Source organism: Mytilus edulis, chromosome 5 (assembly GCF_963676685.1).
Source record: "Mytilus edulis chromosome 5, xbMytEdul2.2, whole genome shotgun sequence".
Classification (NCBI taxonomy): domain Eukaryota; kingdom Metazoa; phylum Mollusca; class Bivalvia; order Mytilida; family Mytilidae; genus Mytilus; species Mytilus edulis.
The window spans coordinates 49,604,057-49,619,600 of record NC_092348.1 but is presented as its reverse complement, the minus strand read 5'-3'; the positions used below and the strand labels follow the sequence as shown (position 1 = coordinate 49,619,600).

Sequence of the window (15,544 nt, the reverse complement as noted above, 5' to 3'; positions counted from 1 at the left end):
GAATCAACCCCAGAAACGTAAAGGACAGGAATGATCTCAATATGAACTCTCGTGACTCGTGGGAAAACAATAATGAGCTAAATAGACAAAATGTAGACAGAGCACCATTTTTTAACTATCATTCACCAAACTCTGTACGTAAGTCAGATTATGTTCATAGGTAGCATTTAGCTTGTTCTAGTTTTTCAAACAGATATAATATTTTAAATCTGTTATGTGATAAATGTAGTAGTATACAATGTTCATGTAATATAAAAGACATTAATAATATAAACAACAGTAATAATAATAATTGGAGAAAATCTCAAAAGAGACATAGAAAGAGTCAAAATAAAACACCTAGTTCTGTAAATAAAAGTAGAAATAATGAAGCAAGTTGGTTGTTTAAAAAAGGGTTTAAACTAGGTTGTTTAAATATTCAACATTTACAACCAAAAATTGAAGAAATAAAATTTCTATTAAAATATGAACAATTATTTGATATATTTGGTATGGTAGAAACATTTTTAAATGATGAAATTGGTACCGAAACATTACAAATTGAAGGTTACAAAATGGAAAGAAAAGATAGAAAGGCTATTAATTATGGCGGAGGTGTGATTGCGTACATACGAAACAGTGTATGTCATCAGAGAAGAATCGATTTAGAAATAAGTAGTATTGAATCTTTATAGATTGAAATTAAATTTCCAAACACAAACTCTATTTTAATAGGCATTTTTTATCGTCCACCGAGTTCATTTCAATCTTGGATTGATTCAGCTGAAAAAGAAATAGATAAAGCGTCTGCAGAAAATAAAGAAATTATACTCTTAGGAGATTTTAATATAAACTTTTCACATATAAATCATACAGTTGTCGGAAATCAAAAATGGAAGGACTGTATTAATTTGTATGGTTTACAACAAATTGTACATAAACCGACACGAGTAACAGATAAATGTGCAACTACCATAGACCATATATATACGACCGATGTAGACCATATTATAGAAGTAAAGGTGCCTAGTTATGCTGTCAGTGATCATTATCCTGTTTGCGTAACAAGAAAACTTAACCCCAAAATAACAAAAATGGAGCATTTGTCCATAGAATATAGATCATTCAAACAATTTGATAAAAATAAATTTATTGAAAATTTAACAAATACTCCTTTTTATCTCATTGAATCGATTGGAGATGTTGATGAAGCAGCTAATTATTGGTATAATTTATTTCTGAGCACCCTAGACAAACATGCTCCTAAGAAAATTAAAAGGGTGAAAAATACCCAACAACCAGAGTGGTGGACCTCTGATATAAATAGCGCTAGACACCAAAGAGATTATTTTCAAAGAATTGGTGATATATATAATTATAAAATTTGGCGTAATAAGGTTACATTTTTAATAGAACAGGCAAAGAAAAAATATTTCCAAAATGCTATTTCAAATTGTAAAGATAGTAAAACTATTTGGAAGTATGTCAAAAGTCTAAATCCTAAAAAAGTACATAATAATATCACGCATTTAGAATATAAAAATAGTGTAATTCAAAATGATGTTGATATAGCAAATACATTTAATGTGCATTTCACAAATATTGCTGAAAGTATAGTTGATGACAAGTTATGTAATAATGATGATGGTGCCAGATTTGATGCACTCAATAAATTTGTAAAATCAAAGTTACAAACGGGTAGTGAAAAATTCATTGTACCAGAAATGAGTATTTTAGATGTAAACATGTATTTAAAAAAACTTGACAAGTCTAAAGCAACTGGTTTAGATGATGTCGGACCAAATATTTTAAGTATGTGCAGCGATGTCATTGCACCAGCCTTGACATATATATTTAATCTAAGCATCAAAAGTGGTAAATTTCCAAGTATTTTTAAAACTGCAAGAGTTTGCCCAATTTTTAAAAGTGGCGATGCCTGTAATCCTGATAATTATAGACCAATAGCAGTTTTGCCTTGTCTCTCAAAAATCATAGAACGACATATAGCTAATAGTTTGTATATATTTTTAAATAGTAATGACCTTCTTAATACTACACAGTCAGGTTTCAGACCTAAACATTCGTGTACTACTGCACTTACTAAATTAGTAGATGAATGGTTGGCAAATATAGATAATGGAGAGATAAACGGAGTTATATTTTTAGATTTAAAGAAAGCTTTTGATCTGGTTAATCATATAATTTTATTGAAAAAACTTGAATATTATAATGTTTCAAATTGTACACTAGACTGGTTTAAGTCATACTTGTTTGAACGAAACCAACAAGTTAAGGTCAATAACGTCATGTCTAATACTAAATGCATAAAAACTGGGGTACCACAAGGTTCTATCCTGGGCCCTTTGTTATTTATTTTATATATCAATGATTTACCACTTAATATAGAACATTCATTAATAGATTTATATGCAGATGATTCTACATTACATTGTAAAGGTAATAATTTACTTCAGTTAACTTCTAACCTTCAAAATGATATTCATGTAATTGAAAACTGGTGTGCGCAAAATTGTATGAAATTAAATGCCAAAAAGTGTAAATCAATGATTGTTGGTTCAAAACAAAGACTTTGTTCAACTGGAAACAGTTTAGATATCAATATTTCAAATGAACAAATAGAAAATGTAGATTGTGAAAAACTTCTTGGTTTATATATTGACAAAAACCTAAATTGGAATCAGCAGATAGATAAAATGTCATGTACTATATCAAACAGAATCAATTTATTACAAAAGATAAGAAAATATTTACCTATGCATATACGTATTATCTATTTTAATGCTTATATTCTGCCATTATTTGATTATTGTTGCAATATATGGGGAAGCTGTTGTGAAAGTGGAATAAATAAACTTAATAAGTTATTAAAGAAATCTGCTAGGGTTATAGTAGAAGCTGACATAATGACATCATCCAGTTTATTGTTTAATAGTTTACGCTGGTTAAATGTGGAAAAACGCATTCAATACCAAAAGGCAATACTTGTATTTAAATCATTAAATGGTATGGTTCCTAACTATTTACAAGAAAATTTTCATTTTACTGATAATCAAAATTATAACTTACGTTCAGCTGATGAAAAAGTATTAAATCTTCCAAAACCAAAAACTAATTTTTTAAAGAAAACATTTACATATTCAGGTTCTCAAATATGGAACAGTTTACCAAATGAAATAAAAATGAGTAATACACTTGTATCTTTTAAAACAAAATGTTACAAATTTTTCATCAATTGTGCAAATTAATATGCTTTTTCATTATTATTTAAATACAATTGTATATTGTGTATAATATAACTTTATAATACTCTATGTACTTATAAATATGTTATTATTATTTTGAGGACTCTCAGGAAGATTAGTTTTAACTAATGGGATCATCCTCTTGAAATAAAGATTATTTATTTATTTATTTATTTATTTATTTCCTTTACCCGCTATCTTCGTCTACTGTTGGATGATCAACAACTTACTACTTTAGATGACAGAAACCAATCCAACGCTGTACAGTAAACGTTGTAGTTGGTGTATTCCCGCGTTAACATGCACTCCAAAACTCATTGTAGATGGGGGAGTGATATGTGGATTAATGTCCAAGGGCTGTATCCTAGGTGTAAGATGATGGACCTTCATTTCACTGCATCACGACTTTGGTCCTGATAATGCTTCCTGTTATCTTTAATACTACGTCCGAGACTCATCTACCAGTACTCCCATCATCAAGGTTAGCGGGCCGCCAAGCTGACCAAACTGGCCCTGAAAGCAGCCGTTGTGAAGAAATAACAACAAAAAAGTAAACAAACCAAAAAGAATTCACAAAACCAAGATGGCGACCTCCAAAATGGCGTCCACCACCTGTTCCTGACCGATGGCACAAAATTATTTAAACGCTCACCAATTGCTTCGGGCACCTGTATAGCCAGTCAATGTCGTTAAAAACTTCCATTTGTTGTACCATCAATAATCGCATAACCTATTAGTATATAAAGCTGTATATTTCAAAAGGACAATTCGATATCTTATATTCAAAAGCTTTATGGATGTAAATTTACTTTCTAGCATATGTCAATTGTTCTTGGCAACCTTTTTGTGGTCCATTGTCTGATTGGAAAAACTTAAATAATTCATTTTGTGTTTTTTTGTAGCGTGATATTTAGTTAGGAGCTTAGGAGCAATAGAAAAACCATATTAGTTTTATAATAAATTAATAAAAAATCAGTTCAATGTATTCATTTCCTACAAATGCTGCACCTGAATTTGACCTTATTTCATGGTTTAATTTTTATGTGATTTTTCTCAGATGCTATAACTCTGCAGAAATAATATACAAAAATGTTTCTAAGTTATAATAGATGAAGTGAGAAGTGTTAGAAAGCCTTAGATAAAATGCAATCAAACTTGTTTTGGGGAATAGTAGCAACTTATTAAGAAATCTTGATGAAAATTAGATGTTCCTGAAAATATACATAAAGAAGTGAAGACAAAAATTTAAATTAAATGAATATTGGGAAGAAAATAATGTACCACCTTTACAACTGTGTTTTGAATAGTCTTTTTGTAAAAATCTATTTCAGGTTTTGAAGGAATTTGTTGTGATATTGACTGCACATACAGCATATCAGGATTTGGTAAGTATTGTATTAGACAATGGTTCTATTTGAATCTGACAGTAATATGGCAATATGATTGTATAGTTGCATTTTGAAATATTATGAATTCAAGAAAAGATAACTGGCAGAATTCATTTGATAAGAATTTGAATAACTTTAGATAATAGTTACTTGTTACAGTTCTGTTACAGTGGCAACATGTATTAAGGGGGTACATAACACCTAAGGGAGTTAACTCTATAAAATCAGCTGAGTGCTTTAATCAATACTATTAGTAAGGTCAAATCAAGCTTTTCAACGATCAAAATTATTGTTTTTCAAACTGCTATATATCTAACCAAATTATTCCTGTAAATTGTTAAGTTCAATTTTTTTTTTAATTTTCAAATTTGCTTTACCAGATCAGTGTAAATATTTTGTCAAAATTTTAAGAAGATTAAATGGGCCAAATCTATTTAAGTCAAAGTGTGGTAACCCCTTTATTACTTAATTGATACCTAGAGCTCCCCAGCAAATATCATACCTGCCAACTTTCACGATTATGTCATGATCCAGCAACTTTGAGGATCAGATTGTCTTTTTCAGAATTGTCTTCTGACAGGTGAGACATTTCTCTGTATGGACAATGTATTTTAATCTCCAAACAAATATGGGAATATATTTGAAATTGTTACATAGTTTTTAGGTTGCTATTTTGTTATAACAGAAATAAAATAATGGTATTTTTCAGGATGAACCAAGATTCCGCAGAATATTAGATGTTATTCAAAATTCTTCTCCAGAAATGATACTCGCTCTTCCTAACGAGAATATAATAAAACAGATGTGCTCATCTTCAACACAGTCAATAATACCCTATAGGTTGCTCATGTTAGTATTTTTTTTATAGTTTAATTATTATGAATATTTAAATGAGCGGCATCAATGGAAAAATAAGATGCTAATTATTAATTTAGTTTTTAAATGAAAAATTAACAAAAATAATCTTTAGGTTGTACATTGCTTATTTAAGTTATTAATCCAGCTTTTAAAAAACATGAAAGGAAGGAAAAGGTCAGCAAAATAATCTTTACAGTGTACATGAAAGCAGAACAATATTTGTTTTTCTCATAACATAAATATTAAAAATGCATTAATTATGGTAACAGTAGCAACTTTAGAGCTATTTCTAAAAATGTTTAATCCATACAATAACATCTGAATAAGATGGCGAGTTAAAAATTGCAGACACTCGCAAAGCTGGCAAGTGGGATTTCAATTTGGCGAGTTCCAAGAAAAAAAGGTTTCACGCACTGTAAAGTCAATTAAAGAATCTACAATTGGAGTTTGATAATTGAGAAACTAAATTCTGTTATCTAACTGACATTTATTTACTTTGATTATGGCACTAAAGAACATCTGTTGAACAGAATCTTCCCCAAAAGAGAGAGACAATTCCAATTAAAAGACATTAATTTTCTTTTTCTATGCAACACTTGTATATTTTTGAAGATTTAATTAAGTACTGAATTGATACAGAAAATGTTTGTCTATATCAATTTTCCTGGATCAGTAATTATTGGACAAATGATGAGTTGTTTCAAGGTAAAATTGTCTGCAGAATTGGGACATCATATTAAATATGTGCATTTAACAACTCTATAATCACTTTATATCAATTTCAGACTCTTTGGGAACAGGTAGTTTTAAGGAATGTGAAATGTCTTTTGGCAGTTTCTTGAGAATTCAATTGACGAATCATTTAAACCAGTTGGTGTATTTGTTGTTATATTTTCAGGTACATTTCTAGAGGACATTATAATCACTTCAAATCAATTCCAGACTTCTTAGGAAAAGTTTTAAGTCTGTATAGCATGGTTGTTAATATGTGTGATGAGGAAATCAGTGGATCTGTAAGTATAAAATAGATTTTGTATTATCTAAAATAACATTTTTTGAAAAACTCTGAAATACAAAATATTGGTGTATAATATTATATATCCAAAAATTATCAGGTTGTGATCATCAGGAGGGCCTTGATAAAATTTGGCATTGACAGTGGTAAATTTTATTGTTTGAAAATGTGTTATGGCACTCCTAAAATAAATCCTAAAGCAGTGCACGATACTGTAAAAGCAGAAATTTTCATTGAGGATTTAATTTCGTTTTTTTGGTGGGAAGAATATATCCACGAAATTTTAAAACCCCACACAATTTAACCTACAAATAAAATCACTTCAATATACTGTAAACCAGGAAATTAAATCCCCAAGAAAAATCTTATATAGAGACAAAACCACGAAAGTTTTAATCTTTAAGAACAGAAGGGGACAAAACTGTACACTTTCCGTAATCATGGTACATTATATTTTGCAAAAATGTATGTAATAACTATGAATTGTAAAACTAACAAACTATCTATAAATATGAATTCACTGAATGAATTCCCGGGTTATCCAGTGACTAATTCACATGGATACTTGGCCAACTGCTGTAGGTCGAGTAAGTTGTCATAACAGAAAAGAAAAGTGCAATAAAGACATTATTTTAGGAGAGAGAAAAAAACAAGAAAATTTTAACCCCACAAAAATTAATATTTCTACAGTAAGTTAATTTGAGTCTATTCATAACCTATAATATATTGCTTATTTTTTCATAAAGCTAAATTTTTGGATTGAAATAGTCTTTTGAATGTCTCTGTCTCTGAAGATTCTTGACTACTAGACAAGTTTTTTATATTGTTTTGTTCCCTACTTATTTGGTTATTCACAATCACACTGACACTTTCAAGAAGATGTGTAAGAACAAGTTAACATTTACATTTTTTTTTTAATAGTCTATCTGAAAGCCTGTTATATATTTTGAAATTATACATTGTTAGTTTAACATTTGTAATTTAAGTAAATATATTTATCTTTTAGGGTCCACATCTTCAGTCAGAGTTAGAATTATCTAGATTTGTACAGAAATGTATTGATACATCACCGGATTTTGTTCTTAAAGATTTAGACAAGGTATTTTTTCCATTAAAACTTAACTTTATAGTTGTTGAAATAAAGCTGCAAGGAAAAGATCACTCTTTGGACACAGTACAAAGAGTTCTTTTTTGCAGAGTTCTTTAATAATATAAGTTCCAAAAAGGAAAACCCATGAAAACTGTTTTAACTGATAGAAGGGATAAATTATTTTGTTAAAGGATATGGGGGAACATCAATATATTGACAGTTTTATAATGAACAAAAAGTAAATGAAAAGAATATACTGGTTTAATTATTATTAAGTTTAAATTAAAATCATTGAAAGTCCTGCAGGAAAAGCTCCTCATTTAATATTTTTCTGATTTTTTGACTCATCTGTCAGATGTTTTCATGTGCGAAAACATCCATACAAATTTAGAAAATGTAGGTGTGACAAGAAGACCCCTTCCTATATAAATTATCTTCCATTTCATATTTTTAGCACACCTGGACTAAAAGGCCAAGTGTGCTTTTCTCATCACTTGGCGTCCGTTGTCGTCGTCTGGCGTCCGTTGTCCGTCGTCGTTAACTTTTACAAAAATCTTCTCCTGAAACTACTGGGCCAAATTTAACCAAACTTGGCCACAATCATCATTATGGTATCTAGTTTGTAAAACTGTGTCTGGTGACCCGGCCAACCAACCAAGATGGATGCCATGGCTAAAAATAGAACATAGGGGTAAAAAGTAGATTTTGGCTTATACCTCTGAAACCGAAACATTTAGGGCAAATCTGACATGGGTTAAATTGTTAATCAAGTCAAGATCTATCTGCCCTGAAATTTTCAGACAATTCGGACAACCGGTTGTGGTGTTGCTTCCCCTGAATTGGCAATTGTAAAGAAATTTTGCCATTTTTGGTTATTATCTTGAATATTATAGAGATAAACTGTAAACAGCAATAATGTCGAGCAAAGTAAGATCTACAAATAAGTCAACATGACCAAAATAGTCAGTTGACCCCTTAAGGAGTTATTGCCCTTTACAGTCAATTTTTAACAATTTTCATAAATTTTGTAAATTTTTACAAAATATTTTCCTCTGTAACTAATGGGCCAAATTCATTATAGATAGAGATAATTGTAAGTAGCAAAAATGTTCAGTAAAGTGGTCCAAGGACACAGTTATCGTCCTTTGGTTTTCGTTGTCTATGAATATAGTCCCTAGTGTAAACAGTGTATAACTTACATGTTTTATTTGATACACTTTCCCAATTTATTTCTTGATATTAAATGCATGAAATTTTTAAGAAGGGGGATGTATTTACATATTAAAAAAATTTGGGTGCTGAATCTTTATGTTAAGTAGTGATTTGGTCCAGTTCAAAAAGGTCAAATTTTATCATGTCTGAAGCTGTCAAACTGAATTTTACACCCCCTTAACACAGAATTGTCAATATTTTGAGTAAGAGCTGGTAGAAGTTTCTATAATTTTGATATTATTTGTCTCACTGATAGTACACTACACTGTAAAAATCTTTTTGAGAAAGAGTAGGTGCGATTTTTTAATTTGAATTTATTTTCTAAAAGAAATGCACTACGAAATAACTGTGTTCTCGGGCCAAGTAAGATCTACAAACACATCACCATCACCAAAACACAATTTTGTCATTAATCCATCTGTGTCTTTTGTTTAATATGCACATAGACCAAGGTGAGCGACACAGGCTCTTAAGAGCCTCTAGTTTTAAAAACAAACTCATTCTTGATTTAAATTTAACCAAACTTATTCTTCAAACATACAAATAATCATAAGGGTCAATCTTTGCCTTATAAATCAATAAAGTTTCTGTGTTTAATAATTATCAAATAACATAAATATATACACATACTGTATAATAATTCTGGTGGAAAAAACAAGATAAATAATGTGCACATGATAATGTGCTTGCACACCAGTAAAAATAAAATTGTTTGGTTACATATTTAACATTTTATAGGATGCCTCTACTGATTTCTACCTAATTGAGGGAGTTTGTGCATTAAGAAACATTATCCAAAACACAACTACAAGTTTTTGTGAGAAAATGTGTTCCCATACATGCACATTTGTTTCATTCCATAAAAAGCTTGATTAAAAGTGTAGTTTTTTGTACTGTGTATCAACACCCATTATATATTCATGGTAGAAGAACATTTTAATCATTGTAAAACAATATTCTTTACTAAAATCGGAAATAATGGACTTTTTAAGCTAAAAACACTATTTATGTGAAACTATTAACAAGAAACTGCTTGATTTATCAACAGTTACAACAAAATGATATCGTCTATGAACAAATTGTACATTTCTTTCTATTGCATTTCTGAACTTTTATTTTCCAGAAAAGTTCAGATGTGTTTAATCCATTTCTGTGGGAAAAAAGTATTCTGTAATTAGATGTTACTATGTTTATTTTTAAATATGGCAATATTTTGGAAAAAATGCTAATATGTTATCTTTTGTTGTTTTAGGACTTAGTGAAGAAATGTGGAATGGAAATTACATTAGCCGTTCAAGAAAGATACAAATAAGATCATCAGATCTTATGAATTAATAAAGAAACAAGAAAAAAATTAAGATATGAATTCTTATTTGGATTTGTTGTTTTTTCTAGAAAAATTCAAAGATATAGCATGGCATATAAATAAGATGGAGTGGGGGTATATGTTGACTTTCCGAATTGATTTTCCTCTGAGTTCAGTATTTTTGTGATTTTACTTTTTTTTAAAGAGTTATCAACAGAATGATACAAATATCTGTAATACATTTGAGGTTAAAATAAAGTCTTTTAACAAAAGAAAGGTTTAATAATAAATACAATATGTCAATCTTTACATTGTTCATTGTCTAAATAAGGCAGTGAATGAATCCAACAGACAGGAGTTGCCTCCCATTCATCAAGTATACATGCTCAGAAATGAAAAGGTATGAGTTAAAATCTGTTCTTTTTTATGAATGGATTGATTACCAATCCACAACCATCATATTTATTATACCCCACAAAACAAAGTTCTTTAGGGTTAACTGTTTTTGACCAGGAACTCCTCTGAAACCACACAACAGAATTTCATGAAACTTTTTGATTTACTTTTTTCATCCTGTTTAGATGTGCATATTGACAAGATATTATGATTAATTTTTTTTCAAGGAGTTAAACATCTTTGAACATAAAATTTTGACCTAAATATACTAATCCAATAGTTTGTCCTCACAACTCCTGAAACCACACAATAGAATTAAATGAAACTTTGTATATAATAAGGACATAATATGTAGGTGGTAATATCCACACTTTTTTTATCCGTTGATTTTTGTAGGAGTTATGAGTCTTTAAACTGTTTGAGATTTTGTTTCAAAAAAGTGATAATGTATGACTTAGGACACATGAGCATGCTCTCAAAGGTTCTTCATAGTCAATAGTCAATAAAAAAAAACCTCATATTATGTAGCCCTAATCAGGGTATTATAAATATGTCTATGTCTGGTAGCATACTTACTACTATCAGAACATCGATCCAGCCTACTCCCTTTTACAGGATCTTGCAGGGCAAAATAATTTTTCAGTAATTTGAACATTTTTTTCTTAAATTTGAGATTACTGGTCATGATGAACAAAAATTGGTGGTTAGTTCACAATTGACATCCGAGAGTAAACAACAATTATCTACTTTCATTTTCATTCAGAAATGTACTTTTTTTCTCAGAAACAGCATTTCTATAATAAAATTAGTTGTCACTTTATGTGGTAGTGAAAATATGAACAGAAAATGTATGTACAAAAACCTGCTCACATTAATATACAGATCTGAGTATTCATTTATAAGCTTGAATGCTTAATTGTCTGGTTCTGTTCCAATGTGTCTTCCATTTCTCTTTCTTGTGACGATTTTGTTCAACCTATTGAGTCACTCTTAAGTGTTGCAATTTAAATTTAGACACAACACATAAAGAGTAACTAAAGAGGTGCCGCCATTACATAATCTATAAACAAGAAAACAAATACACAATAAAAAGATAAAAATAGATGAAGGTATGGTTTGAATGTCAGAAGATGGACAGTTATTCATAGACAAAGAACAAATATGTTAACAAATTACAGGTTTATGTTGTGCTTTAATGGTTTATATATCGGTCGAGACTGAAAAATCATTGACATGATTGCAAAAGTCATGAATAGCGAAAGTTGATAGACCAAAGTTGAGTTACATCCATTAAAATGTTTGAAATAAGTTTGAGGTTTACAAGAAATGTGCTTTCCGATAAACTACAAAACAATTATCAATCTGCTGATTCAGACCAATGCTAAGATTACAACATTGTGACGACATTTTAAATGATGTTATGCATCCTGTGATGTCAAGTTTGATCTGCCGCCAATAAGGGTGTATCGGTACTACTAACAGCTTTGCCATTTTAAGGTTTTCTCCATCTACTATAGTTTCTACAATAAATAAAACAATTGGTAAGAATTGTCTATCGAGGGATACAACTTCTAATAAGAGGTCAACTTACAATTTCGTTCATGATGACTAAGTTTAAACCTTTTTATTTATAGTGGACTGAGAAACAAGTAATGGCAACTTATATTAATCCCTTTGCACTTTGCTGGTGCGGGTTCTGCCTTGTAGCAGCATTAACCTGCTCTTTTTCGAAATCTACAAAGGTGTCTTACGTGCAAGAGATATGACTCACTTAAAACAGGTCAGCCATTTATCGTCACAATTCGACGGACTATTTGTGTATCTAGATCATACTCGCAAATGAGAGCCGAAACGGGGATCGAACCTTTGCCTAATTTGTAAGTCTTGCTTTGCAAAACATATGAAATTTTTATATGCTGATATGCTTCAATCATAGTTTCTGTTAAAAACTTTGAAGGACAATAACTTCCTTTATCTTCCTGGTCTTGATTAGAAATTCGTAGATATCACTGCTGAACATTTTTACAACAAAGTGTATATCACAGTGTATGCATAACAAAAAGTAAAATCTCAAAAACAACATTTTCCAAAAGACCAAAAAAAGTGAAATGTATATTTTAACAAAACACTTTTGACTAGTTGGTCGAACACCGGATGTTTTTGAAAAATCTAAGTACTATTTTAAGCTTACTATTTTACGAAGAAAATTATCACCAAAGACTTCTTACAAAAGAGGGACGAAAGATACCAAAGGGACAGTCAAACTCATAAATCTAAAACAAACGCCATGGCTAAAAATGAAAAAGACAACCAAAAAAACAGCACGCATGACACAACATAGAAAACTAAAGAATAAACAACACGAACCCCCCAAAAAACTAGGGGTTATCTTAGGTGCTCCGGAAGGATAAGAGTTGTAAACTTAAAACGACGATTTTAACAATTGTTTAACTCGAAAAATAGACTGATTCTCGTCGTTAATTGAGTTTGCAAGTCATTCTGAGTATAATAAAGCGAAAGTCATACTTATTCAAACAAAACTCGACATGTATGATTTAGTGTGTATTGATTTTAGTTGAAAAATTATGATTATCAACCAAGTTGAGCGACATAATTGAAAAAGAAGAAATAAGGGTAACATGAAATTGATAACACGGGGCAAAAATAATTTAAAAATCAAGATCTACTTAATCTGAAATCAAAGTTGTAATAAAATTCCCTTTTGGGGTGTTAAAGGTTAAACATTTCACGGTTGATTTATGATTTAGGCTGAGCATGACAGGCCAGCATGACATACCTTTCTATTTATATAAGAAATTGTACACTGCACACTCCAGTTCCCTTGTTTGGATAGAGTTATGTAAATAGATATATTTTTGGGGGTATTTTATAGTACTCTTGTGTCGTTAATATTTTACAATACATTTGAACATATATAAAGCCAGATTTGTTCTCATTTATCTTTTCAATACGTGTATATATCTAACTTTTCTCGCATAATGTTAGTTGGTTTGTCCAGTGCAAACAAAAGAAGCTTAAAGATTTGTGATCGCACCTTGTACTTTAATTAGTCCTTGTTCCTTAGTATAAAGATTTGTGATCGCACATTGTACTTTAATTAGTCCTTGTTCCTTAGTATAAAGATTTGTGATCGCACATTGTACTTTAATTAGTCCTTGTTCCTTAGTATAAAGATTTGTGATCGGACATTGAACTTTAATGAGTCCTTGTTCCTTAGTATAAAGATTTGTGATCGCACATTGTACTTTAATGAGTCCTTGTTCCTTAGTATAAAGATTTGTGATCGCATATTGTACTTTAATGAGTCCTTGTTCCTTAGTATAAAGATTTGTGATCGCACATTGTACTTTAATGAGTCCTTGTTCCTTAGTATAAAGATTAGTGATCGCACATTGTACTTTAATGAGTCCTTGTTCCTTAGTATAAAGATTTGTGATCGCACATTGTACTTTAATGAGTCCTTGTTCCTTAGTATAAAGATTTGTGATCGCACATTGTACTTTAATGAGTCCTTGTTCCTTAGTATAAAGATTTGTGATCGCACATTGTACTTTAATGAGTCCTTGTTCCTTAGTATAAAGATTTGTGATCGCACATTGTACTTTAATGAGTCCTTGTTCCTTAGTATAAAGATTTGTGATCGCACATTGTACTTTAATTAGTCCTTGTTCCTTAGTATAAAGATTTGTGATCGGACATTGAACTTTAATGAGTCCTTGTTCCTTAGTATAAAGATTTGTGATCGCACATTGTACTTTAATGAGTCCTTGTTCCTTAGTATAAAGATTTGTGATCGCATATTGTACTTTAATGAGTCCTTGTTCCTTAGTATAAAGATTTGTGATCGCACATTGTACTTTAATGAGTCCTTGTTCCTTAGTATAAAGATTAGTGATCGCACATTGTACTTTAATGAGTCCTTGTTCCTTAGTATAAAGATTTGTGATCGCACATTGTACTTTAATGAGTCCTTGTTCCTTAGTATAAAGATTTGTGATCGCACATTGTACTTTAATGAGTCCTTGTTCCTTAGTATAAAGATTTGTGATCGCACATTGTACTTTAATGAGTCCTTGTTCCTTAGTATAAAGATTTGTGATCGCACATTGTACTTTAATGAGTCCTTGTTCCTTAGTATAAAGATTTGTGATCGCACATTGTACTTTAATGAGTCCTTGTTCCTTAGTATAAAGATTTGTGATCGCACATTGTACTTTAATGAGTCCTTGTTCCTTAGTATAAAGATTTGTGATCGCACATTGTACTTTAATGAGTCCTTGTTCCTTAGTATAAAGATTTGTGATCGCACATTGTACTTTAATTAGTCCTTGTTCCTTAATATAAAGATTTGTGATCGCATATTGTACTTTAGCCTCTGTTCTTTAGTTTGACATCACATTGAAGATTCAATCCATATAATCATGCTCACATTCACTAGGTCGTTTATTTTGTTTGCTGTAAATGTTACGAAAAAGAAAGAAAAACACACACACACACACACACAAACCAACCTTGTATTTTAAGGTTTTTGTTAACTGTTCCCAGTCTTTTCTAGTGAAAAATTTGAATTTCAATCTCAACTGTAACTTAGCGATTTTCAAAATAAATTATGAATAGCCGATATGGTTCCCGTATCTTTATCCAAAATTTAAGGGTAATTGAATAAATAAGTGAGAATGTGATAAGATCACTGTAATGGTTCGTAATTCAATTTATTGTACACGCCATGATGTCAACCTTCAGATGTTCACGTTGAATTCGTGTGCACTACAGGTTCTTCTCAGTGAGTTCCAGAGAGTACTAGTAACCAAGTAGCCAGTCCTTCAGAACTGGTATAATTGATGCAATACAAAAAAGGGACGGAAGATACCAGAGGGACAGTCAAACTCATAAATCGAAAATAAACTCACAACGCCAATAAAAAAGAAAATACAAATTTTATATTTTATTAATATTGTACGTGTGCCAATACTAAGGTTGTAACTCCCAAAAGCAATTTAAAGATGGCATGGGAAC

General features: G+C 30.5%; 1 protein-coding gene across 1 annotated transcript in view; it reads left to right on the top strand.

The window, feature by feature from the left end:
- LOC139525442 (Fanconi anemia group A protein homolog) overlaps positions 1-10,177 on the top strand; it is a 73,580-nt gene extending 63,403 nt beyond the window's left edge. Inside the window, exons 36-40 of the mRNA XM_071320774.1 lie at positions 4,574-4,627; positions 5,340-5,479; positions 6,387-6,501; positions 7,510-7,602; positions 10,058-10,177. Of these exons, the coding sequence (XP_071176875.1) occupies positions 4,574-4,627; positions 5,340-5,479; positions 6,387-6,501; positions 7,510-7,602; positions 10,058-10,117 (462 nt within the window). The 3' untranslated portion in view covers positions 10,118-10,177. The remainder of the gene's footprint in view (positions 1-4,573; positions 4,628-5,339; positions 5,480-6,386; positions 6,502-7,509; positions 7,603-10,057) is intronic.
- The last annotated feature ends 5,367 nt before the right edge of the window (positions 10,178-15,544 follow it).